This window comes from Oncorhynchus gorbuscha, linkage group LG11, assembly GCF_021184085.1.
Source record: "Oncorhynchus gorbuscha isolate QuinsamMale2020 ecotype Even-year linkage group LG11, OgorEven_v1.0, whole genome shotgun sequence".
In the NCBI taxonomy this organism is placed as follows: Eukaryota; Metazoa; Chordata; class Actinopteri; order Salmoniformes; family Salmonidae; genus Oncorhynchus; species Oncorhynchus gorbuscha.
In genome coordinates this window covers 23,767,745-23,793,686 of record NC_060183.1, presented here as the reverse complement: position 1 = coordinate 23,793,686, position 25,942 = coordinate 23,767,745, and the positions used below count along the sequence as shown (strand labels likewise).

The 25,942-nt window shown below is 41.2% G+C and overlaps 5 protein-coding genes across 10 annotated transcripts; 2 read left to right on the top strand and 3 right to left on the bottom strand.

The window, feature by feature from the left end:
* Positions 1–336: 336 nt before the first annotated feature.
* Positions 337–7,461, bottom strand: lg11h8orf33 (linkage group 11 C8orf33 homolog). 3 transcript variants are annotated; one of them, XM_046369048.1, is made up of 6 exons: positions 6,873–7,461; positions 2,147–2,259; positions 1,529–2,037; positions 1,349–1,439; positions 1,040–1,186; positions 337–753 (listed from the first exon to the last, which is right to left on the bottom strand). In XM_046369048.1, the coding sequence occupies exons 2-6, from the start codon at positions 2,172–2,174 to the stop codon at positions 530–532; spliced, it is 999 nt and encodes a 332-aa protein (XP_046225004.1). In that variant the 5' UTR covers positions 2,175–2,259; positions 6,873–7,461; the 3' UTR covers positions 337–529. The 3 variants fall into 3 exon arrangements, with proteins under 3 accessions (XP_046225004.1, XP_046225001.1, XP_046225003.1); XM_046369045.1 differs by lacking the exon at positions 6,873–7,461 and adding an exon at positions 2,909–3,120; XM_046369047.1 differs by lacking the exon at positions 6,873–7,461 and adding an exon at positions 2,791–2,894.
* Positions 3,314–5,770, top strand: h3f3d (H3 histone, family 3D). Of its 2 annotated transcripts, none has more exons than XM_046369051.1 (4): positions 3,314–3,455; positions 4,549–4,690; positions 4,789–4,942; positions 5,316–5,770. In XM_046369051.1, the coding sequence occupies exons 2-4, from the start codon at positions 4,563–4,565 to the stop codon at positions 5,442–5,444; spliced, it is 411 nt and encodes a 136-aa protein (XP_046225007.1). In that variant the 5' UTR covers positions 3,314–3,455; positions 4,549–4,562; the 3' UTR covers positions 5,445–5,770. The 2 variants fall into 2 exon arrangements, with proteins under 2 accessions (XP_046225007.1, XP_046225008.1); XM_046369052.1 differs by having other exon boundaries at positions 3,325–3,455; positions 4,552–4,690.
* A 147-nt stretch (positions 7,462–7,608) lies between the features above and the next one.
* lg11h16orf91 (linkage group 11 C16orf91 homolog) lies at positions 7,609–9,109 on the bottom strand. Its single transcript, XM_046369050.1, has 2 exons — positions 8,891–9,109; positions 7,609–8,480 (listed from the first exon to the last, which is right to left on the bottom strand). Exons 1-2 carry the CDS (start codon positions 8,977–8,979, stop codon positions 8,153–8,155), a joined length of 417 nt encoding a protein of 138 aa, XP_046225006.1. The 5' UTR covers positions 8,980–9,109; the 3' UTR covers positions 7,609–8,152.
* A 290-nt stretch (positions 9,110–9,399) lies between these two features.
* LOC124048348 (uncharacterized protein C7orf50 homolog) lies at positions 9,400–25,077 on the top strand. The gene is made up of 6 exons (XM_046369049.1): positions 9,400–9,561; positions 9,898–10,048; positions 10,175–10,309; positions 23,421–23,650; positions 23,932–24,013; positions 24,389–25,077. The coding sequence occupies exons 2-6, from the start codon at positions 9,914–9,916 to the stop codon at positions 24,557–24,559; spliced, it is 753 nt and encodes a 250-aa protein (XP_046225005.1). The 5' UTR covers positions 9,400–9,561; positions 9,898–9,913; the 3' UTR covers positions 24,560–25,077.
* On the bottom strand, positions 11,565–22,624 carry LOC124048346 (G-protein coupled estrogen receptor 1-like). Of its 3 annotated transcripts, XM_046369043.1 has the most exons (5): positions 22,128–22,624; positions 15,298–15,344; positions 14,469–14,814; positions 13,654–13,942; positions 11,565–13,234 (listed from the first exon to the last, which is right to left on the bottom strand). In XM_046369043.1, the coding sequence occupies exon 5, from the start codon at positions 13,012–13,014 to the stop codon at positions 12,001–12,003; it is 1,014 nt and encodes a 337-aa protein (XP_046224999.1). In that variant the 5' UTR covers positions 13,015–13,234; positions 13,654–13,942; positions 14,469–14,814; positions 15,298–15,344; positions 22,128–22,624; the 3' UTR covers positions 11,565–12,000. The 3 variants fall into 3 exon arrangements, with proteins under 3 accessions (XP_046224999.1, XP_046225000.1, XP_046224998.1); XM_046369044.1 differs by lacking the exons at positions 15,298–15,344; positions 22,128–22,624 and having other exon boundaries at positions 13,654–15,077; XM_046369042.1 differs by lacking the exons at positions 11,565–13,234; positions 13,654–13,942; positions 14,469–14,814; positions 15,298–15,344 and adding an exon at positions 18,937–20,179 and having other exon boundaries at positions 22,128–22,590.
* Positions 25,078–25,942: the final 865 nt, after the last annotated feature.

Sequence of the window (25,942 nt, the reverse complement as noted above, 5' to 3'; positions counted from 1 at the left end):
GGGTGGGTAACTTCATTTCCCATGATTCCTAGCTCCAGAAACAGTCAAGGTTTTGTGGAAACTCTCCCCAGTCAAGACTTTTTGAACCTCATGTACAGTATATTTACCCCAGTCATACAGTATTTGATTGATAGAGATACACTAAATAAGTAGCAAGAGAAACTATGGCATGAAATAGTACACACTGAAGCTGCCCCATGGGCACATTTGTAACGTTGTTCTCCCTCCTGAACTCAAGACCATTGTTGCTGGACAATGCTAACCTTTCAGTTTCAATAAATGTAGAGATGGTCGTAGATTGATGTAACTTCAATGAATTAATGCGTGATGCAGATATTTACCCAAATAATCAATTTTATTAATCAAGAGGTTTACAATACTTAATCAAACCACAAACAATAGCATTATAATCAACCGAAACCATTATTCAGATGGAGAGCATTCAAGCAAAGAACTTTAAAAATGGCTTAATTTGTATTCCTCTATAGAGTAAGACTGATTTCTTGAGCAAATACTTCCCCAGAGCAAATCAGAGGAAGTTAAAGCAGAACTCTTCATTAGCAGGAGTGAAGACAAAAGTTGAGTTCTCATGGTTCAGCACACTTGTGTTTGGAGTCTGTGCCTGTAAATTATCTTGTTGACACTTTGCATTTAATTTTAAGGGTAGAGTCTCTGTTCTACCTTCCGCTTTCCTGTGGAAAATAGACTTCTTAGCAGGGTCTGCCACTACTTTGACCTGAGCCGATGTCATTGCTGCAATATAAAAAGATAAATACTTAGTTGCCACATATTTCTATCTATCATTTGCAGTATTTCTGGTCTGACTTTAGTGTAAGCTGCATGTTTATTTTTTTTTACTTCAAGCCTGTTTAAATTTGAACTTCTATGTGTCTTGCTGTATCGTTAGATATTACTGCACTGTTGGTGCTAGGAACAGAAGGATTTCAATACACCTGCAATAACATCTGTGAAATATGTGTATGTGACCAATAAAATGTGATTTGTATTAATATCTGACTTTCTCTCTCACTCCACTCACCAGCATGAATTAATTTGAACTGCTTGTGCTTCTCCTCCTCCATCTTCTTCCTGTAGTCCCCAGACATGGCCCTCATCACCTGCCTCTTCTTTGCCAGGGGGGCTTTGGAGCTGCGCAGCGTCTTAAGGGCACGAGAGGCCTCCTCCTCTACAGACAGCAAAGACTCAAGATATAATCCCACATCAAACTTTTTATGCATCTCATAACAATCTACTTCTTCACTGTTTTTATGAAAATCTCACATTTGAATATACTGTTTATCGTACACTTCAGAGATCAACTGGATTATAGAGTCTAAACTACACCCACTCTGTTTTGGCGTAGCCTTCAGTGTAGCCATTCCCGACTCTAGCTGCTCAATGCACCAGTCCAGCTCTCTTTTCAGCTGCTGTTCTGTAGTCTGAAAAATACAACCAAAAGTTGAACTGATATACACCAGCCACACTGAATCAAATGTAAATATTAAATTCAAACAACACCATCACCCACCAGCATTGTGCCATCCTCCCCACGAGTCCCTTCTGTGTCTGTCAAGTTTGTCATCTGTTTTTGCTGTCCTTCGCTGGCAATTTTCTTATGACCAGATTTCTTATTTTTCTTGGCTTTAGAAGATGTGGTTGGTTCAGGTGCTTTAATTACTTGTTGAACGTTCTGGCCCTGAGGCTTTTCCTCTTCAGGCTCTTTCAGGGCTACATCCCCTGAGGGTACTGGTGTGCCAATTTCTTTCTCCATCTCCCCTGGTATACTAACAGGGATTTGGAAGTTGAATGCAAAACCAGAACCCTGTTCTGTAGAAGTGGTGGATGTTTTTGTCTGTAATCCTGCAAACTGGTGTTTCACATCTGAAAGGGCAGTTTCTGCCCCCTGTGCTGTTGGTGCACCATCAGGGAAGAAGTTGAAAGTGAAAGAGTTTTCACTGCGTACCCAGAGTTGTTTCTCTGTTCTGCTTTGTTGGTTCTGTTCACCTTGGGCAGTGTCATTCACCCGAGGCTCAAAGTCTGCTCCAAAACATTGACACAAATACAAGCACATGAAGAGACACAGTATTAAAACATCCTACAATGCATAATAATGTAAAGGAATTTATTGTAATGACTTGTGTCCTACCTATGACCAGTGTCTTATGCTCTGTCATGATTCACTCAGCACCAGCTATTTCCAGGTGACAACTCTGAAGACACTCATATAACTTCTGTTTCTCTCAAATGAGATGTAGATTGCTGCAGAAATATTATGCCAAAGCTGAACATGGCATCATGACATAGCTGAACATGACATAAAGTGTAACTAGCGGATGATCAAAGTATTGTTTTTGCACCCCTAAGGCCCTTTCTCACCAAGTCTGTTGCGTTTTTTGTACGAATTGTTGTTTATTACGATATAGGCTAATGATATAACACCAAGCTTAGCCTATAGCTCTAGGTCTACCTGGCTACGGCTGCTGAGTGTAGGCAATGCTCGCTGGGAAGCAGTTTCCTGCGCTTCCCTCAATGTGCTTGCGTTGCCATGTCTAGACACAATTGTATATGTTACAGTTACCTAGAATCAGTTTGTCAAATGATGATGGGGTTAAAAAAAAATAAAACAAGCAAAAGTTTACATGCTGTTTATCATATACTTCCCTGTGCTGAGACACGAACACGATCAGTCTGTCAGACAAGTTTACCTTTGTGATAAAGATCGTGTCCCTGAAAACAATTCCTATTGGTCAACATATATTTTTGGAAAGCGAAAATACGCAAAAATCAAACCTGTTTCGAATAAATAATGGCCAGATTGATTGCAGCAGGACGATATTTCACAATTGGTGTGAATGGCGTCGTATTGATTTTTTTGACGGACCTGGTGAGAAAAGGCCTTTATGCTCACCTTTGAAAAGATTCACAACGCTATTTCAAGCAACCAAATAAAAATGTTTGGTAGACTTTCTTCGAAACGACAGGCATGCACCACTGAGCTGTATCAAATACATGTGTGACTAATCCTAACTGTGGCTATGTATGAACCGGGCATGTATCAAGCATTGTGTACACGTCCATCGTTATTCCGAAATGGCAAAGTTTCCAAATACTTTTGGTTCCGCTTTTCATATTTTTGTTGTTGCCAGATGCCACTTTCTAGATTAAAAATTAACTAAAGTGTTACGTTTAAAATGTTTACCGGTAGGTTGTTTATCATTAAACGAGTCTCACACTTCGCTTGGATGAACTTGTTAGAAATTTGATTCAATTAGTAAAGAAGACTGCGTCATTGTGGTTTGACCAATACAAAGCGTTTTGCTGATGTTTGTGGGCAGGTCTACAAATCAGACAAAAAAAGTATAAATAGAATGTGCGGTTTCCCCTTAACGAGCAGTCACCGAAGCGGTTCAAGACGGTATTTGAAAAACATTTGAAAGTCTGTTTTGGTTACAGAGGTAGCTATATAATATTTTATCTAAATTAATACGGTGTGTGGTTCATGTCAATGTTCGTTTTATGTCAATGTTCGTTTTGATATTATTTAGGTATCCAAAACTATCAAGCGAGGTTTTGTTGTTAGCTAGCCAACGTTGGCTAACGTTACTGTAAAACAGAACTAGTTTGTCTCGACAGTTAACTACAGTACCTACCAAGCATAGCGTGTTTTAATGTTTACGATTTGCGACATACAAGCGACTCGTTTTGATTGTGTTGTGTGTTCTACGATTTTCGCTGAGTACGGTAATTTACCTCAACTAGGCCTTGAAGGCCATTGTGTGGCAATGGGAATATGATTCCTCGTTGTAGGCGCCATGTTACAAAATGGGCAGCTGCCTGGCATCTTCGAAGATAAACGAAACGTGTAGGTTACAAGCCGTGTAATGGTGGCTTGAATAGCAGATTAACAGTAGTTGGTGCGCACATTTCTGAACTAGCGTTCAGTTTGGTTTGCCCTTAACAATATAGTAATGAGTAGTTAATTACTGATTTTGATTGTCGTTTTAGTACCACGCCGTGGGTAGTTAGGTATCCTAACTAGACATTTTACATCGCTAACGTTAGTTTCAATTGACCCGCCACTGCTTCAGATAGTTGGCGCCCTGCTTCCAGTGTGTTCAACCATGTCCTGTTCCTGGCTAACCGACTTGCCAGTTATCAAGTGGATATCTAGTTATCGCATATTCCACACGATTACAATTATATTTTCCACAGAACGTTATTATGGAACTACACAATGCCTCAATTTGTCATTTTGGTGCTTTATTTTCTTCTATTATGGCTGTCGTTTCCTACTAGCTGCGGTAACTAGCTTGGCGGCGTTAGTAAAAGGCCCGTATATGAAGCTAATATTAGTCCATTGTCGGTATTGACTTTAGGTGCATGCCAATTGATACCTTTTTACTGCAATAATCTAGTGCACCCACACTAGCCAGGTCTCAACGGGTCAATTTTCTGTCCTTCAGTAACCTTGACTAAGGATCATATTGATCATACTTTAATACTATTGCCACCTTGTGCCTTACACATTTGATGTTGATGTATTTTCAGTAGTCAAGTAAGCCATGGCACGTACTAAGCAGACCGCCCGTAAATCCACTGGCGGAAAAGCGCCCAGGAAACAGCTGGCCACCAAGGCTGCAAGGAAAAGCGCACCATCTACTGGCGGTGTGAAGAAGCCTCACAGATACAGGTAACACTTCACCTGGACCTTCTCGATTTTCTGCAGTGTTGGACTTCTGGGCAAATGTTGACTGGCCTGCAGATACTTATTTTAAATGTGTTGTGTAGGCCGGGTACAGTGGCTCTGAGAGAAATCCGTAGGTACCAGAAATCCACTGAGCTGCTGATCAGGAAGCTGCCCTTCCAGCGTCTGGTCCGTGAAATTGCCCAGGACTTCAAGACTGACCTCCGCTTCCAGAGTGCAGCCATTGGCGCTCTGCAGGCAAGTGAACTTTGTTTTGGATTGGAAAAGATTAAGTTTGGGTTTAGTGACATGGGTGCTAATTTTAGAATTGCCCATGTTAAAGTGTTGGACCAACCAAAGTGGTGAGTGTGAGTGAACTTGGTTGTAATGGTTTGCTGCTGCACTAAAAAAGATACTTTGGGAGCATGCTAGCAGGTACCATAGACTTCCAGTCATAGCACTAAGGTCAGTTAGCATTAGCTCACAACTTCCTTCATACTGGAACTACATAAAAATAGTCTCTACAAATTAATCTGACTTGGGAATTAAAGAGCACGTTAAAAAATCAAGTATCCCTTTAAATTAAGATGTAATTGTTACTTTTCTGAGAAATGCTTGTCTTCAATTACAGGAAGCCAGTGAAGCATACCTTGTTGGCCTGTTTGAGGACACCAACCTGTGTGCCATCCATGCCAAAAGGGTCACCATCATGCCCAAAGACATTCAGCTGGCCAGGCGAATCCGAGGCGAGCGTGCATAATATGAACACTTTTTGAACTCTCTCTTTGGAGGGTGACTTGGTGGGCGGGCATGGTTGGGGCTGTGTTTTCTCTGAACTATGAATTAGTATGTACTAGTTTCAATTAATTTTTTAATGTCTCATTGGTAGGATAAAGGCTTGTGATTTATAGTACAGAAGTAGCAAGTGTCTTGCCAAACATTCCTAACCTCTCAGGTTTTGAAAGTGTATTTTAGAAATGGTTGATACCTTCAGGTCATCTTGTAATGTGCATGAGTCATGTGGAGTAGAACTGTTTTTAAATCTCATTTTGGCCATTTATTGTAAATAAACTTTCCACTACCTCATGTTTGGTTTTATTACCCCCTCTATGGACATTCTGGGCTGACTGTACTTTCTTGGTATACCTTGAGTGAGGGCTAGTAGATGTTGACCAGGTGTTGTAACGTTAATTCTGTAGAGTTGCACATTTACAATTTCTTTGACATTGTGTGATCTTTGTCTATAAAATGTAATCGCTCAGCAATTTCCTGGTTGCTGAAACTCTAAATTCACCCAATTTCTGTTTTGAAAAGTGTGAAGAATCGTTATTTTCAAACCGCTGTGATATTTTCCATAACCAAAAATTCATCTGGTGTACCAAACCGAAAGCAAAAATGCTAATACGGAACTTGCCGTGAAGACAATCTTAACAGGACTGGTTAATTTGCTCTCAATTCATTTGGTTGGGCCAACGACTTGCGACAAATGCGTTGAACTCGTTTACGCATGAAGTTAACCGCGTTGCTGTAAACCTCAAGTTACTACGTGGAATAGCATTGCGGTTAAAATAAGTCTACACATGTGAAAATGAACGCCATGTTACATTATGCCTTTTTGTTGGCGATATTTTTTAAATATGCAGCTGTATAAAGGGCAAATACAAAATGGACGTCCCGCCTCTTCGGTAGAAAACGGATAGCCCTTGAAATGAAACCAGGCTCATTAATAAACAAACCTATGGACGCAAGGACTGACCATGATATGAACATGGTTTTAACCACGTTGAGGCTATACAGGAGTTTTTACATTTCAATGTTGATAAACATTCAAACAAGCTTTTAGGTTCTCATGGAGTCCCAACTAAGCTCGGGGCATTAAAGAAGCAATGTAATTTAAGTATCAAATGTTTGAGCATGTGTCCGTTAGGCCTACGGAAGTTATCTGCATGAATTTGAGCAATAAAATCCTCATTCGATATGCTGGGATCCGCCCTGTTCAGCTGTTGCAAGAGCGCTTTTGTCACTGGTAAGAGGCAGTTCAGTGATCGAATTCAAACATTGGGTTTAAGACATTTAGATTTGTGAACCGCCAACCACAATCCATATGGCGCAAATAGCTAAAGCAGAGTGCAGTGTGCTTAGATCAAGTGATATCGGTATCGCCTTAGACTACACTTGTCATCCTTACCGCTAAGCGTTTATTGCAGTTGGATAATCTTTGGATGCCCGTCGCAGTCGCACCATCGGAAGACATAATTTGGGCTGTGTGTTAAGACTACGTTACCCAGCAGGCTACGCGGGAGGCAGATGGTTAAGGAATGCCTTGCATGGCTAAACATGGAGTTTTCCAGCTGAAGTAAATTCACTAAACGTAAAACCTATGCCCCGGTTTGTCGTAAGGAACAAACAGGCTGTAGCTTACAAATGCATATTCCTGCTCTTTTCCCGTGAACCAAACAGTGTCAGACTCGCTCAGGTGCAACCACTTAAAATGTGCTTTTTCGATGCTGATTTAAATTTGAGAAAAGTATTCTTTGCAAACATCCTTTGAATATGAAAAGTAGTTCTCGAATCTAGTTTTTCAAAAGTAATCTGAATACAATATTTTTGCTGGTAATGTAACTGATTATAGTTGCCGTTTTTGTAATCCCAACTCTGTCCATAGCCAACACTTTCCATTTTGGCGAGCATGCGCAAAAACCAGAGTGAGCATGTTCGACAAAGCAATCAGTTGAAAATGTGATGGGTCCCCCTAAACTTTTTGGTATGTGGAAGCTTGAACGCCAAAATGCTTTGTGCGCCACACCACACAGCATTTTACTCAAATCATTTTGGAAACCCCTCTGGTGGGGAAAATTTGAGATCATAGAATAGTTGCACAAACCTGTCGCCAATTGGATGGAAATGTATACCTAGACTGGTAATTAGGACTAAATTGAGGCCATTTTAATTCAAGCAAAATTACTTATACAAAGCAAACATGCTCAGTTAAAGAACATTTGAAAACCAGAGGTTTAAAAACCACAAGTGGCTCTACTAAAGGCATTTCTTCAAATACATGAACTACAATTACATTTCTGCATTTGCAAAACATTCAATGTAACAACTTGGTTAATTTCACTCAGATTTGCTTAGTGTACATGTCATTCTGCAGAGGCTTGATAATGGCGCCTGCAATTGTATGTCAAGTATAAACTGCATCAATGTTACCTTCACACCATTCTGACAACTAAATGTTCATCATAGATAGTCTAATCTTGATGAACAATGTAATGACAATTGGATTTGGGACCATAACTATTGAGCCTCTGCACTTATGGACACAGGTGGACAATAGCCAGAACATTACAATACATTTTATGAACATTGCTCATCAGCCTGGAAGCATACACCAATTGTGCATGCCATAGACATGGCCTAATCTAGCTCAAATTGTCTTAAATTATACATTTTTTTAATTGCACAATATTATCTAGATTTGCTTTGTTCTTCATCTGAGAGTAAGCCAGGTAACTGTTCATAGAGATTCTTCTCAAGCTGTTCATCAATAACCGTCTCGCCCCTCAGTGCGCACCACAGCAAGAAGCTCACCCCTAAGAGACTGATGGGGAGGACTTTCCACCACGGCCGCTGATACTTGCTTCCCAGGGACTGGTCTACATTCCAAGTCTTGTGACTGGCTTTACTGCTAGAGAACTTGATGGGTTGACTAAACTCCTCGTCATCCTCATCTGCTGGTTTCTTTGACTTAGCCAGGCAATGGGAGGTCAAGCAGAGGGTCCGTATATGGTTCAATCTCAAAAGAAAAAAGGAAAGCAACCTTTTTAGAATCTACAAAAACACTTAAAAAGCCAAAGTGACAACTGTTACAAAATATCAAGAAATTGAAATCAATACAATAGTGCTGACGCAGGAAATGTAGCTAACTAGCAATCCATGTTAACTAATGCGTAAATCTCACCTAACTGATCAAATATGAGGTGCCGGAAGCTCCAATAGAGCTCCCAAGTCAAATCGGAAGGTCAAATAACCAATGACAGTACATTGGGAACACTCATGCGAGTGATGATTTTAAAACCTGAACCAAATGTGTACTACTTTGCTAGCTTGCCTCTGTCAGGTTTGACTCATTGTCATTGAACCACTCACTGTCCATTAACGTGAACATAAATAGCCATCTGGCTATATTTCTCATATTGTACATACCTCAGCTTTGTCTTGATACCATCAATCACAATCCTACGACACAGAGAATATTGTGACGAACTAGACAAAACACGTCCTATTCTCGACATTTTGTAGAATGGTCATGTCATGGCAAAATCCTCAATTCGAAGCAGGTCATGTAACATTTTGTTACACATATAACAACGAGCAAGATATTTCACCGGATGTATAAATGTGATGCATCCGGCTGACGTTTCCACTCACGACCAAATATGGTGATGACAAGAAAGCCCAGTAACCGGCAGTGGGCGAAGATGGAGCGAGAGTGAACTGCGTTTTGTAGACTTTACCCTTTGCAAAATAAAAAATAAAATAAAAGCCGTTGTCTAGGAGAGAAAGAGCGAAGAGGCCTTGAATTGTACACTATAATCCTAAATGCTAAAGATCACAAATGCAATATACTGTGCTTGCATAAAATGTTGGACAATATTGTCATTCATCGTCATCTATTGAAATTGCAAGAACATTCACCTTGAGACTACAAGGCCCAGCATACTTAGGAACATAACTAATCTCAAATCACCAATCACCGAACTGAAATGACTATTTGACCAATCACAACAAGCTAAGCGACAACACTTCCTGATTCACAAAACGCATGTTGGTGTTCATGCTGCTGAGGTCAACGCGAGTACAATTATTCTGTTACCGTAAGTTTATTCTTATTAGTAAGTTATTAACATCTTTTGAATGTAACCTGCTGTCATTTTTTCTAACATGAAGCAATAAAGCATGTCAAAGATGCTGAAACTAAATGGCAAGCTTATAACGTTAGTGTGGTGTAATTAGCACTGTTGATAGCTAACGTTACAATAGCTAGCTAACTAGTCAGTGCAAGTGTCATAGTTAGGAATAATGAGCTAGTTTTCAAAGTAAAATTGTAGCTGAACGTCATGAGAATCATGATTTTTACCTTGACATATGTCAGTATGCCCATTGTCTAACACTGTACTGTGACGTTAGCTAACTATGCAATTATGTTTCAGGAACAAGTTGGCTATCATGGCAAAGAGTAAATCATGTGAATCAGATCCCAAAAGAAGTGGGTGCAAAAGGATGAAGTTGAATTCAAATGAGAGAGATGTCTGCATTGATGAAAGCAAAGTGAAAAAGAAAAGGAAAAATACTGACATTGAGGCAAGTATGGTAACAGTAATATGGTGATTTTAAAATGTAAAAGAGATTGCATAGAGGCATATGTCATTTCTTGTAAGCGGAGCTCATCATGATGAGATATTAAAATAAGGTCTTGCACATTCCAAGGAGGCTCCTATACCAGTCCCCACATTGTCAAAGAACACTTTAGAGGAAGTGGTGACAAATTCAAGGAAAAACAAACAACAAGCAGATGATGCACAGAAGGAAAAGAAGTGGAAGAAGAAGAACAAAACTACTGGGGTAAACTGCTATATATTCCTGCTTTATTCATTTAATTTACAGAAACATTTTTGTATGGTGACACCAGTAGATGGTGTCACACACACACACAGCTTTCTAGACATTTTTCCCCATGTAAGTGATCAGAATTATATATATTTTTATAATTATGAGATTATCTGAACACTCTGTTTCTCATTTCATTTATGTTGTAGGTTAGACCCTATTTTACATAATCTGAGGTATTTTTGTTGTGCTCGCCATCAGTTGAGACACAGCATGCCCTTCAATACAGGGTGGTGGGTGTCATGTTTTTGCTGATAAATGTTCTAAAATGGGAATACAATTGAAACATTTTTACTTTCAAATGGTAGCACAAAAATGGTTTGGAGGTCCACACATCAGAGAATGTTTATTTGAATGGGATTATCAGTTTTAAATTACACCTTCAATCTTCTCTAGGAAACCTGTTGGAATCATAGAAATAAAGATAATAGAATATACATTTCCATTTAAGTAGACATTTGACGATGGGTGGACAGGCACCCATTTTTGTGGTAGTAATTGGAAGTTCTAAATGTCAATTTATATTATATTTCAACGATGTACTAGCTCAATTGTAGTGGGTTGAAGGGATATATCCATTCTATTTCTATGATTGAAATGACACCCACCCTTATATTCAAGAGTATGCTGTCTCAACCGATGGTGGACACAAACACCTCAGATGATCTAAAATGGGTCTAAACTTATAAAATATGCGACAATGAGGAAAATCAGAGTTTAAGCTTTTTTTTAGACGTTAAAGTTTAAAATGACAAATGTTTAAAGAAAATAGTTTGACAACCCTGTTTGTAAGCTTCCATTCAGCCACGAGCAGTAGTGAGTTCGGGCACGGAACTCAGGCCTGGTAAGCAGTTGGCATTCCAATTCATTCCAAAGGTGTTCGATTGGTTTGAGGTCAGGGCTCAGTGCAGGCCAGTCAAGTTCTTCCACCCCGATCTCAACAAACCATTTCCGTATGGACCTTGCTTTGACAATGCACGGGGGGGGGTATTGTAATGCTGAAACAGGAAAGGTCCTTCCAGAAACAGTTGCCACAATGTTGGAAGCACAGAATCGTGCTGCTGCTCGGCCATGGAAACAGCCGATTTTTACACGCTACGCACTGGTCCCATTCTGTGAGCGACTGAACCGTTGTTGCTCCTAGACGTTTCCACTTCACAATAACAGCACATACAGTTGACCGGGGCAGCTCTAGCAGGACAAACATTTGAACAACTGACTTGTTGGAAAGGTGGCATCCTATGACTGTGCCACATTGAAAGTCACTGGGCTCTTCAGTAAAGCTATTCTACTGCCAATGTTTGTCTGTGGAGATTGCGTGGCGTTGTGCCTGACTTTATAGACCTGTCAGCAACAGTGTGGCTGAAATAGCCGAATCCACTCATTTGAAGGGGTGTCCACATACATTATATATACACAAAACTATCTATGGAAAGATTTAAGTCAAAAGGAGTAAGGTCAGAAAGTGATTGAAATCAGACACACCACTTAGCTGTCCAGGGCACACGTATGTTGGTGAGTTTTGATTTGAAGGATGGATGGCTGGTTTGTAGAGGCAGCAGGAGCGTTGGAGAGGTTGTGTGGTGGGACTTGTACTTTTAAGTATGGGATGGGGGCAGGAGCTTGCAGTGGGTAGGCTAGAGGGGCTAGCTACTCCAGCAGGAGCTGTCTAACTTGGCCCAGCTGATGTTTTCCTTGATGAAGCTCCTTAGCTTGTCCTGGAAGGTCTCCCCCAGGAAGCTGTAGACCAGGGGGTTGAGACAGCTGTTGGAGAAGGCAGCAAGGTTGACCATGTGGGCCGTCAGAGGGTAGTCATGCCACAGCGTTCCATCCACATCGCCTCTAAGCAGGTGCACGCTGACAAACATGTTCTGCGGTAACCAGCAGGCAAAGAACACCAACACGGCCGCAGAAATCATCCTCAAAGCCTTCCGCTTCTGTGGCCGCCGCTGCAGCCCACTGTGCTCCCTTTGAGCGTTCACCAGAACCAGGGCGATCCTCCAGTAGCAGAGGCCCAGCACGCAGAAGGGCAGCAGGAAGCCCAGCGTGACCTCCAGCCACTGGATCTGGGATACGTTCGCAAAGCAGAAGTAGAGCTCCCCAGCGTGCTGCACCTGGGCCACAGTGAAGGGCAGCAGGGTGAGCAGGGCGGAGGTCACCCAGATCAGGCAGCAGGTCAGGCGGGCCCGGGGCATGCTTCTGCCCAGACTCATTGAGCCCGCCAGCACCACAAACCGGTCAAAGCTCATCCAGGTCAGGAAGAAGACGCTGCTGTACATGTTGACCTGCAGGAACAGGGCCATGAAGGTGCACAGGGCAGCCATGTCATAGTAGTGCTCGCTAAGGTTGAACACCTCGATCAGGGAGTCAGCCACTAGGACCAGGTCGGCAGCTGCCAGGTTGACAAAGTAAAGGTCGGGGGCGGTCATGCGGCCCCTGTGGCTCAGGTTGACGGCCAGGATGAGGACGTTCCCGATGAAGCCCACGGGGAAAAGGAAGATTGTGTAGAGGCAGGAGAGGAAGACGCTGATGGTGTAATGCTGGTAGGGGTCAGGTTCCTTTCCTGCCAGCCCAGAGGAGGTGGCTGAGGAGCCATTCAACTGGTCTGTGACGTTGCTATAAATCGCAACGGGATAGTCCATGTACGCGCGCACCTCCATGTCATTGTCTGGTGTCTGTCTGTGTCAAAAGTTACAAGCTGTCATTTTGAGCCTGCAGTTGAACTCTAGCCCCAAGTTGTCATTTACGATGGGGTATCAAGGAGTTGTTGCCAGGTAAAAATCCCACATCAATAATAACCACTGCTAAGAGACTCTTTGTTTCTCACTAGAAACGCACTCTCTTGGTTCAGGTTGAAGGGTTGATGGCTCACTCACGGTGCTAAGAAGGGGATAAATAATGAAATGGGTCAACTTAAATAAATCAAATTTTATTGGTCACATACACATATATTTATCAGATGTTATTGCGGGTGTAGCGAAATGCTTGTGCTCCTAGCTCCAAAAGTGCAGTCGTATCAGTGCCCTTCAGTTGGTTTAAGTAACAACAACAAAAATAATTACTTGTTATTTATCGGAGAAGGTTTGTCCTTCGTTCTTGCGGATGTGTGAACAACCATCAATGAAAGCATGAAAATTATGCAGTAGTAAACATTTTGGAACAAAGGTAACTGGAACCGCACACTACCTGTACAGTGGCTGATGAGGACATTTCTATGGCAATATCTTTACCATATAAGAGAGAGCCAGTCTGAAGCACTTGCCCTTTAGAGGGCGAGGTAAGAGGAAAAGCAAACTTACATTGTTGACTTCCTGTGTTGTTTTCATTACCAGAATGCTTATGTCGAGATCTTTCTCACTCAGTGTAGAGGTTTAACAACAATCACCAATCAATTCTCATTAGCTTCCAACGACTGAGGCTGTGTAGACTTTCTTTACTTGCTCATCCCCCAAGTCATTTGACGTCACCCGCTCCTCAGCGTAAATAGAGATGTATGCAAACAGTCCTCTCTCTGCTGTTGTCCTCAGCTATAGCCGGTCTTCTCTACTGATTCTTCATGATTTTTCACACAGTTTTACTGTTTTTGCTCTATGGAAGGAATTTTTATTCAAGTATAATCATCCATGCACGAAGGGTGGATCATTATGTAGAATGTTCAAATATATAAATAAGGGAGTCACTGGGTATGGGTAACTTATGGGGCAACTCTGGAAACTGCCTCATATTTACACAAAACAAGATGGATGGCAGAACTGGTATGCTGTGGTGGAGAGTAGGGTATGTTGAGCCATTTTTTTCTTTTTACATTCAACGTCAAGGGAAACAGTTATGTCTAACAAAGATATCTACATATATTTCAGGATGTTGTGTATCCCTGGAAATAATACGATTTCATGTAAACATAACTGTTTTGAAAACATAGCTTGTCCAATAAAGGGTCTCTGTGTATGGGGTAAGTTGGGCATAGGGACAGGGTAAGTTGAGCCACCTTGGGGTAAGTGGGTGGTAGTTGTCTGTGATGGTAGTGGTAGGTCAAAGTTCATGGAATGGGGGTGTGATATATTTTAGATCTATATCTGAATGTAGGCATACATTTATGTTCAATATCACTTACCCTTCCATTTCTTCACCAGTTGTCTGGGACATGGATGTTATTTCGATGTGCCAATTCATGGGCAAGTTCTCTGCATTTGACACGAATCAACCCATAAAACTGGTCAGTGAGATCAGATAAGACCCTGCTACTCTATCATATCCTCTTTGACGCAGGTGCATGTTCATATTCTTTTGTCAGTGTTCCTCTTCAGTGTCATTCAGTTAGAAGTTGCATCCCTTTGCTGCTACTCGAATGTACTTTTCCCCTTCTCTCACTTCCTGTCGCTGCTCTCTCAAGAACCACAAGGGGGGCTAGACTTTTGCTTGCTTTACGTTTGTATACCTAGTGCATGATGACGTCTGCTCTGTAACAATAAAAATGCACAATATTTTTTTGTTGTTCATATCCATGACACATTGCAATAATAGTGTGCATAAAACGGACAGAATTGTATCATTAGTACGGTGACCAACTTACCCCAAGACAAACATTTTTACTATATTAGTCCACACAGCTACAAGGATGCACATTCATGCTAGACTTAATCTCCATTTAAAACATTTTTTTTTAACGAGGCAAGTCAGTTAAGAATTTCTTATTTACAATGACTGCCTAGGAACAGTGGGTTAACTGCCTTGTTCAGGGGCAGAACCAAAGATTTTTACCTTGTCAGTTCGAGGATTTGATCTAGCAACCTTTCAATTACTGGCCCAATGCTCTGACCACTAGGCTACCTTGTAGCTTATAGAGACCCCAACTGATGTTATAAAACAATACAAGCATCATGAAACTCATAACCCCAATTAATTTGACTTTCTGAAAATCATTTTGGACTAAACTTGCTTACCTCTCCATGTGGTTTCTTCCTTCAGACTCCATTTTGTTTATGGCTTCCTAGAAACAAGGCATGGCTCAATTAACTCTTTGGCTCAACTTAACCCACTCTCCTCTATATAAAGTAATGCCATCACCTACTCAACACAACTTAAGGACATGTTTTCACTGTTGGAAATGTTCTTGTGAGATCTGTATTTAAATATATCTGAGTTTGTCAATCCATTTTCAGGTGAGTCTCTGCCATCTATGAATAGGAAGCCCCTGGCTACTACCTAAGGATGCATGAACTATATCCAGTCCAAAAGAAACTTACACCAATGTTTTGGCAAGCTTCTCTTTAGTACATTCCTTTAGTAAATACACTGCATTTGGAAAGTATCTAGAACCCTTGAGTTTTTCCACATTTTGTTATGTTACAGCCTTATTCTAAAATTGATTAAATTGTTTTTTCCCCTCAATCTACACACATTGCTCCATAATGACAAAGCAAAAACAGATATGTATAATTTTTTGCACATTTTATAAAAATGGAGAAATCACATTTACATAAGGTTTTCATCAAGGACCGCTCTGTACTTTGCTCTGTTCATCTTTCTCTTGATCCTGACTAGTCTCCCAGTCCCTGCCTCTGAAGAACATCCCCAAAGCATGATGCTGCCATCACCATACTTCACCGTAGGGATAGTGCCAGGTTTCCTCCAGATGTGACACTTGGCATTCAGGCCAAAGAGTGCAATCTTGGTTTCATCAGACCAGATAATCTAGTTTCTAATGGCCTGAGTCTTTTTTTGGTACCTTTTGAGAAACTCCAAGCAGGCTGTCATGTACCTTTTATTGAGGAGTGGGTTCCGTCTGGCCACTCTACCATAAGGGCCTGATTTGTGGAGTTCTGCAGAGATGGTTGTCCTTCTGGAAGGTTCTCCCATATCCACATAGGAACTCTGAAGCTCTGTCAGGGTGATCATCGGGTTCTTGGTCACTTCCCTGAACAAAGCCCTTCTCCCCCGATTGCTCAGTTTGGCCGGGTGGCCAGCTCTAGGAAGAGTCTTGGTTTAAGAATGATGGAGGCCACTTGTTCTTGGGGACCTTCAATGTTGCAGAAATGTTTTGGTACCCTTCCCCAGATCTGTGCCTCGACACAATCCTGTCTCTGAGCTCTATGGACAATTCCTTTGAGCTCATGGCTTGGTTTTCGCTTTGACTTGCACTGTCAACTGTGGGACCTTCTATAGACAGGTGTGTGCCTTTGCAAATCATGTCCAATTAATTTAATCTAATCAATTTAATTTACCACAGGTGGACTCCAAGTTGTAGAAACATCTCAAGGATGATCAATGGAAACAGGATGATGCACCTGAGCTCATTTTCGAGGCTTATACCAAAAGCTCTGAATACTTATGTAAATCAGCTATTTCAGTTTTTTTTATTTGTAATACATTTGCAAAAATGTCTAAACGTTTTTTGTTTGTCATTATGGGGTTTTGTGTGTAGATTGATGACAAAAAATATATAATTGAATCAATTTTAGAATACGTCTGTAACGTAACAAAATGTGGTAAAAGGGAAGGTCTGAATACTTTCCAAATGCACTGTATTTCCTATGTAAGGTGTTTTCCCACTATTCAGTCATCATATTGTGACATTGAGTTTGAATGGGTTTTTGTGTAAAACATGTTTATGCAAACACCGCCACTGTCTGTTTCTTGGAAATGTTGTGTGTCAAATAGCAAGTCTAAGTGTAGAAACATTAGCACATGTCAGTTGAATTAGTAGAAATAGTCTTTCCAATGATTGTTCATGGTTTATTTGTCATTGCACAACTTCGTTTTACTCTTCTTCGTTTGAAATTTCACTATCATCATATTACAAAAGTCACCAATGAATTGTACAGACATCGTTCGATTTGCCGAAAAAAAGGTTTTCATAAACAAAAGTCAGTTGGTTGGTGAAGTAACAGTATGCTGATCATACATGAAGTAAGATTATAATCATTACATTGAAAAAGTTACAAAAAGTACATTGGAAAACAACTGTCGGAGTAACACTATTTACAGTCTTCCAATTCATGCCAAAATTAAATGTAAACAATCAGCAACTAAACTTTCAGAATGTATCCTTGCTTTTAAGTTTTATATATATATATATATATACAGTGCCTTGCGAAAGTATTCGGCCCCCTTGAACTTTGCGACCTTTTGCCACATTTCAGGCTTCAAACATAGATATAAAACTGTATTTTTTTTTTTGTGAATAATAAACAACAAGTGGGACACAATCATGAAGTGGAACGACATTTATTGGATATTTCAAACGTTTTTAACAAATCAAAAACGGAAAAATTGGGCGTGCAAAATTATTCAGCCCCCTTAAGTTAATACTTTGTAGCGCCTCCTTTTGCTGCGATTACAGCTGTAAGTCGCTTGGGGTATGTCTATCAGTTTTGCACATCAAGAGACTGAAATTTTTTCCCATTCCTCCTTGAAAAACAGCTCGAGCTCAGTGAGGTTGGATGGAGAGCATTTGTGAACAGCAGTTTTCAGTTCTTTCAACAGATTCTCGATTGGATTCAGGTCTGGACTTTGACTTGGTCATTCTAACACCTGGATATGTTTATTTTTGAACCATTCCATTGTAGATTTTGCTTTATGATTTGGATCATTGTCTTGTTGCAAGACAAATCTCCGTCCCAGTCTCAGGTCTTTTGCAGACTCCATCAGGTTTTCTTCCAGAATGGTCCTGTATTTGGCTCCATCCATCTTCCCATCAATTTTAACCATCTTCCCTGTCCCTGCTGAAGAAAAGCAGGCCCAAACCATGATGCTGCCACCACCATGTTTGACAGTGGGGATGGCGTTTTCAGGGTGATGAGCTTTGTTGCTTTTACGCCAAACATAACATTTTGCATTGTTGCATAAAGTTCAATTTTGGTTTCATCTGACCAGAGCACCTTCTTCCACATGTTTGGTGTTTCTCCCAGGTGGCTTGTGGCAAACTTTAGAAGACACTTTTTATGGATATCTTTAAGAAATGGCTTTCTTCTTGCCACTCTTCCATAAAGGCCAGATTTGTGCAATATACGACTGATTGTTGTCCTATGGACAGAGTCTCCCACTTCAGCTGTAGATCTCTGCAGATCATCCAGAGTGATCATGGGCCTCTTGGCTGCATCTCTGATCAGTCTTCTCCTTGTATGAGCTGAAAGTTTAGAGGGACGGCCAGGTCTTGGTAGATTTGCAGTGGTCTGATACTCCTTCCATTTCAATATTATCGCTTGCACAGTGCTCCTTGGGATGTTTAAAGCTTGGGAAATCTTTTTGTATCCAAATCCGGTTTTAAACTTCTTCACAACAGTATCTCGGACCTGCCAGGTGTGTTCCTTGTTCTTCATGATGCTCTCTGCGCTTTTAACGGACCTCTGAGACTATCACAGTGGAGGTGCATTTATACAGAGACTTGATTACACACAGGTGGATTGTATTTATCATCATTAGTCATTTAGGTCAGCATTGGATCATTCAGAGATCCTCACTGAACTTCTGGAGAGAGTTTGCTGCACTGAAAGTAAAGGGGCTGAATAATTTTGCGCGCCCAATTTTTCAGTTTTTGATTTGTTAAAAAAGTTTGAAATATCCAATACATGTCGTTCCACTTCATGATTGTGTCCCACTTGTTGTTGATTCTTCACTAACAAAATACAGTTTTATATCTTTGTTTGAAGCCTGAAATGTGGCAAAAGGTCGCAAAGTTCAAGGGGGCCGAATACTTTCGCAAAGGCACTGTGGATAGATTTGGTGGTCTTAAAAAAGGCATAATATTCCTGAATGTCTGGGATGGTTATTGACCTAAGGGTTATAGTCCTGAGTGTCAGCAATCTCAATATGGGGTTCCATGATGTGTCTGTGGGTCTGTCGGCCCCCCAGGCCCCGGCAGCAGTCGCGGAGTTGCCTGGTCACCTCCAGAAGGCTTTCCCTGCACGGCCTATGCAGCAGGAGCACTAACACTAGACACACACAACTCCCAGAGAACATCACAAACTCGGACACGTGCATGAACGCCCTCTCGTGATAGCTGAGATCACCAGCCTGCTGCATCCCTGCCCCCCTTACCAGCACAATGCCATGGAATAGCTGACATACAAATATCACCACAGCCACTGCCAGGAACACCGGACCTTCCTCTGATCCGGAGAGGAACCGGCTGCTGGATTTCCATTGGCGGACGCAGCCGCCTGTCAGGAGTCCCAGAAGGAGGAGGTAGGGAATTAGGCACCCCAGACAAAGCTTCGCCATGGCATAAGACCTTCCTGCCTCAGTTGGGTCTATAATACATATGCCCTCCAAATGCAGTTCCTTGGAGGGGCCTCTGAGTCTGGCCAGCACCAAGGAGCACAGGATAGAAACCAGAAGCACCAGAGCCACACAGACCCCAGGCCTCTTCAGCAGGGTGTGAGTTGGGGTGTCGAAGGTCAGGGCGTATCCCATGAACACCAGGAGCAACAGCCCGCAGAGGGATGCCATGTTGACGGTGAAGGCGAGCGCAGCACAGCCGATGTGTGTGGTCACCAGGTAGCTGGGCCGGTGTGCTACGGAAGAGAGGGAGAGGAGCAAGAGAAGGAGCTGGGAGCTGGAAAAGGCCCAGAGCAGGGAGTCCAGCCAGGCCAGGTACCTCTGGGCTCTGTAGGACCGAATTAAGGCGTAGAGTAGAATGCACGCCGAGGCCAAGCCCAGCACGGCACAGAGCGCATAGACGTAGTTGGCCCTGGATGTCAGGTCATTGGCTGCGATTTTGGCAAAGAAGTCTGAGGTGTTGAAGGGGCTGGATGTTGAGGTGTTGTTGAAGGGTTGCATGTCGGTGCTCATCTCAGTCTGGGGCAGAAAGTCTGTTTGATTTGCCTTGTGTCCAATGAGGGGGAAAAAGAACACATGGCAATTTAGAACAATAAGTGAGTACGCAATCCAATTTTCATTGATGAGATTACACAACACTGTTCCAGTTATAACATCACCATCTAATGTTCAGTCACTGAGCAAGTTACTTTGTTTCTGCAGTTACACACCAAAGACGACATTATAAACAATGCCAATACAGTCACACCAAATGAAGAGTTGATGAAACGTATAGATATGAAGAAATATCAAAACCGGTGTCAGAAGCCATGTGTGCTTTCACAGGGTGTTACTGAATGAGTTTGGACTGGTATCCAGAGGAGTTCTGAACTCAGCAAAAAAATAAATGTCCTCTCACTGTCAACTGTGTTTGTTTTCAGTAAACTTAACATGTAAATATTTGTATGAACATAAGATTCAGAAACTGAGAGACAAACTGAACAAGTTCCACAGATGTGACTAACAGAAATTGAATAATGTGTGCCTGAACAAAGGGGAGGTTAAAATCAAAAGTAACAGTAACAGTCAATGTCTGGTGTGGCCACCAGCTGCATTAAGTACCGCAGTGCATCTGCATCTTAATGTCGTTCTATTTCTGAGAGATACAGAGGCGCTTCTATCTCACCACAGCAATGGCCACGTGCCGGTCTATAGGCTGCGATGTTGCATAAACCGAGGCCGGTCCAAGTTCATCCTGAAAATATCAGGCACGTTTTCACATTTACGTTATTTAGGTAGTAGGAGAATTACAGAGGAGGCAACTTGAATTACCTCTGATTGCTTTAATTATAACTTTTACATTGCAAACTGTGAAAATGAATTTTTCATGGGAAGAAAGGTACCGGATCCTTGCAAATGGGTTCCCGGAACAAAACAGTCCAAAACTGAGTGGAGCAGGATCGGCTCAAATTTAAATGCAGGTTGTGTTGACTTTCCCCCAAACATAACGCTTTGTATTCAGGACATGAAGTTAATTTCTTTGCTAGATTTTTGGCAGTTATTGTAAACAGGATTATTGTAAACAGGATGCATGTTTTGAAATATTTGTATTCTGTACAGGCTTCCTTCTTTTCACTCAGTCATTTAGGTTAGTATTGTGGAGTAATTACAATGTTGTTGATCCACCATCAGCTTTCTCCTATCGCAGTCATTAAACTCTGTAACTGTTTTAAAGTCACCATTGGCCTCTTAGTGAAATCCCTAAGCAGTTTCCTTCCTCTCCGGAAACTGAGTTAGGAAGGACGCTTATATCTTTGTAGTGACTTGTTGTATTGATATACCAATAGGTGCCCTTCTCTGCAAGGCATTAGAAAACCTCCCTGGTCTTTGCTGTTAATTCTGTGTTTGGAATTCACTGCTCGATTGAGGGACCTTTACAGATAATTGTATTTGTGGGGTACAAAGATGAGGTAGTCATTCAAAAATCATGTTAAACACAATTTTTGCACATAGAGTCCATGTAACTTACATGACTTGTTGTGAATTTTTTTACTCCTGAACTTATTTAGTCTTGACATAACAAAGGGGTTGAATATTTATTAACTTAAGACATTTCAGCTTTTTATTTGTAACTCATTTATAGGACTAAAAACATAATTCCACTTTTACATTTATGGGGTATTGTGTGTAGGCCAGTAACACAAAATCTCAATTTAATCCATTTTACTGCACTTGCAATTTTGTCCCCGAAAGAGCATCACACTAAGATGTTACCATTTCATTCAGTTTTGCAGAAATGGCAAATTTTCCAACATATAAAAACGACACACTGCCAGCTCTGTGTTGGCTCTCTCGGCAGTGTAGAGAACCTCCCAGTCCCTTATTTCTCATAGACAGTATCTAAGAAGACATTGGTTTGTGGACTATCACCACATAGACCTCCCCATACCCTGCTTTGAGTACTTCAAGTTGGGAGGAACTCACTGCACACAAAGCAACAAATGTTTCCGCTTACCATTTTCACTTTCGGCTGGCTTCTTCTGTTTTATTTTCAGTAACTCAGTCTGCCAAGGCGATCTAAAGTCTCATTCTCTGAGATTGATGCATGTTGCGTGGATATAGGCGAGCAGAGCAAGTCATTAGGTTTCAGTGGAGAGGTTGTTGTATTTTTATTGGCTACACCCAGCCAGCATATTCTGAGAATGACGTGGTGGCCACGTGATCTAAAATCTTTTCCTCCCACACTTGTTTCTTGTGGGTTTCTATAGTCATAAAAATAAAATGTCCCTTGTTTGAGTTTGTCTGAGAAGGTGTCTGTGTTTTTCATATGAAAATACACTTTTTTTTTGGAAGTAATAGGGTTTACTTTTCCAAGAAACTAAATCCAAAATGCTACATCTTTTCAATTCATCAATCTTCTCTTGTACAAAGATACATGTGCCCTTTGCCTCTCGACACAAGTTCCTATTTTTCCTAAAGTGTTTCAGTGAAACGCAATGGCTTTGTTTTGTTTTTAAATGAAGTCTGTGGAGAAGGTCAATTGACTTTTTTCACAGTGGAAAATGCTCTGAGCATCAATGGAACTATTTTCACTGGACTTATTTCAAACTGTGTACGTCAGATTCACCCCTGTAAATACACAGAAATGGAAAATGCCTGAAGGGTGTCTGTGGTCTCGCTGTAGCTTGAATCGACACCCTGCTCTCTTACCTTCTCTTCTGCTCTCTCCCTATTTGCTCCTTTTAGTTCTAACAGCTTGAAATGTTCTTACTCCTTAGTCTTTTAAAGTGGCTCAGTATACTTTCACACGGACTATGATCTTCATTTCAGTAATGAGACAGCTGAAGTTGCACGGACTATTTTAATTGAAAAGTCATGTAACGATTGGCATGTGATGGAAGGCTGTTTATTTTCACTTTGCTAGAGACAGGATGCGAGAAGGAGCTCTTCCGATTTAACCTGAGGTGCGGTTGACCATATTGAACTTCAGAATGTGTCTTTCGCTGGCCTCACTTTGCTGTAGATACAGGAAATGGCCCTTGAACAGCCAAGGGACAGGAAGTAGCCTCAGCCCAGCTTGAGGCAAGGTTGAGAGGCAAGACACCACTCACTTATGTTTTACCTCCATCCCTTAGCAGAATGAGATATGAAATTCATCTGATATGTAGTTAAGTCCAATAAAAGTATTTTAAAAATAATCTTATCCAGTACATTGTGGAGATAATAAATATGACTGTGTGATTTAAAAAAAATCCCATTATGAAATAATTTTTATGAATAAAAAAAGACATCTGGTTTTGTTGAGCAGAGTCCCAAGCCAATCATAGTCCCAGCTGCAGCAGAAGATGAGGAGGAAGATAAAGTGATGGAGGGAGAGGAGGACTTGAGTCCAGAGGAGAGACGAGTCCTCGAGAGGAAAATGAAGAAGATTCTGAAAAAGGAGCAAAAGGATCAACTTAAAGCTGAAGGGAAGACAGAAGACAAAAATGAGGCCTCCAAACCCATTGCTCCCCAACAGGCGCTAGACTACCTTACCTGGTAAGTGAGGAGAGTGCACCATATGAATCACACCCACACACTGCGACTTCAAGTAAAACGGATATCTTCTCTTTATTGCACTCTTCACTGCTGATGTTGCTGTATGTTGGACATAAATGTCCCCAAACACATTCCAAATGGAGTACTTACTGTGCAATCAAATTTGCTACAGTACTGGATGATCACAGTAAAATGTAGCTTATTTGCAACCTTAAATACAGCATGGTCTTTCTTGAAGGTGAGCTCTGGCTTATCTATTTTGTCTTTCTCCATCTTTGCAGTTGGGCTGAGAACCGTAAGGAGTGGAGGTTCCAGAAGACCAGGCAGACGTGGTTACTACAGCACATGTTTGACTCAGAGAAGGTAAACTGTCGTAAGACCTGAGTGGAAACCCTTTTCATCCATCTAATCAGATATTGATTGTGCTTTTTACAAACACTTTTCTTGCGTGTAATCAAACCTAAACCTCCAAAGAGCAATCTTAGGGCTCCCCCTGTTGGGAGAGGTTGCTTATCTGTGTTGAGTGTCTCCTTTCAACTGCCAATTAACAGACATGGTTTTCTGTGCAAATATCCCTCCCTCACTGTTATGACACCCGTACCTGTATCTCACCTGAAAAAGAACATATAGCCTTTATAATATGCTAATTAGATAGTTATTTATTTTAAAATCCTAAGAAGTCAATGAGGCCGTAACTTTTCTTACATAAGGACAAAATCACATTCTCTGTCTCCACAGATCCCAGATGAGAACTTCTCTGTGCTTCTGTCTTACCTGGACGGGCTGCGTGGGGGGGCCAGGGACACCACCGTGCAGAAGGCTGAGACATTGGTGCGGGAGGGGGAACAGGACACAGATGCCCAGCAGAGGATACAAAGAGCCAGGGAAATCATCCAGCTGCTTTCCTGACTAACCACTACCATTATTCTAGATGATCAATCAAATACCACCACAGCACCACCACCACCACACTCAAAGGGAATAGTCAGTTCACTAGATTCTTATCTGCTGGTTTCTCAATTAATGCAGTGTGGTATATTCACTGTGTATAGAAAATTAAATGGCAACCAGCCATGGTTGCTGGAATTGTGATACCAATGAATTCCATATTATGTTCACACTTCTGTTAAGTATTGTGATGCTGTATGTTTTGTTATGACATGATGTAATGTGAATATATCCATGGTTTCATGTAATCAAACTTGTCATTTGCCAGTAGATGAGCCATTTAAAGCTGCAATATGTAACTTTTTGGGCAACGCTACTAAATTCACATAGAAATGTGAGTTATAGATCTGTCATTTGTCTAAGAAGCAGTAGATCTGTTCTATGTGCGCTATGCTTCTTGTGCTTAAGTTTTGGTTTTTACTTTTGGTTTTGTACACCATCTTCAAACAGCTGAAAATACAATATTTTTGGTTATTTCACAGCGGTTCAGATTGTACAATGATTCTCTACACTATACTTGCTTGTTTGGTCACAAACTGAAATTAGGCAAACTATTTGAATTTGAGTAACCAGGAATTTATGCATAGTGACTCTAACCATTCACAGTACTCCAGTCTAAAGCCGATTGTTAATCTTGCTGGGGATGATGAGCCCGTTTGTGCTGCATCTGTATCCTCCATGTTTGTTTGACCTGTAAAAAAAAATGCATATGCAGTAAAACAATTTTTCTGTTACAAAACTAACACATTTTATTCAGTCTTGCACACTAGACTGCTATCAAGCCACTGTTTAACTGTTGCAGTACAACAAATACAACTTTTGGGACTACTGCAAGACTTCTTGAGTATGCAGTTTGCCCCTGCGGGTGTTTTGGCCAATGGCTAATAAATTCAGTTGTGACTGCGATCAATGCCGAGAGGAGACAAGGGCCCGGTCCAGCATCAATTGTACCAGTATAATAAGAAACATAACAGTTCCACCTTTCCTTTTAGAAGGTGGGTAGCATAAACGTAACCATAGATTTGCATCCATTTTGCATACCCCACCCTACCATTAGACATCCATGTCTTCATCACTGGAAAATATAAATGGTTGAGTTTGATATCACTTAAAAGCTTACAAACAGGTTTGTCAAAACTATTTCATAAAAAGTTGTTTAATGATATAAAAGCGTATAAACTCATGTTTCATTGTCGCATATGTTGTAGCTTAGATCCTTCTGTGTATAAAGTTGACATGGGAAGGCAAAAATGATCTAACGATGCACTTAGTTAATTAGAAAACAGCCTCAGACCAGCTATCATTTTCAAATGCAACTTTACTAACGAGTGCTCTGAGGAAGGC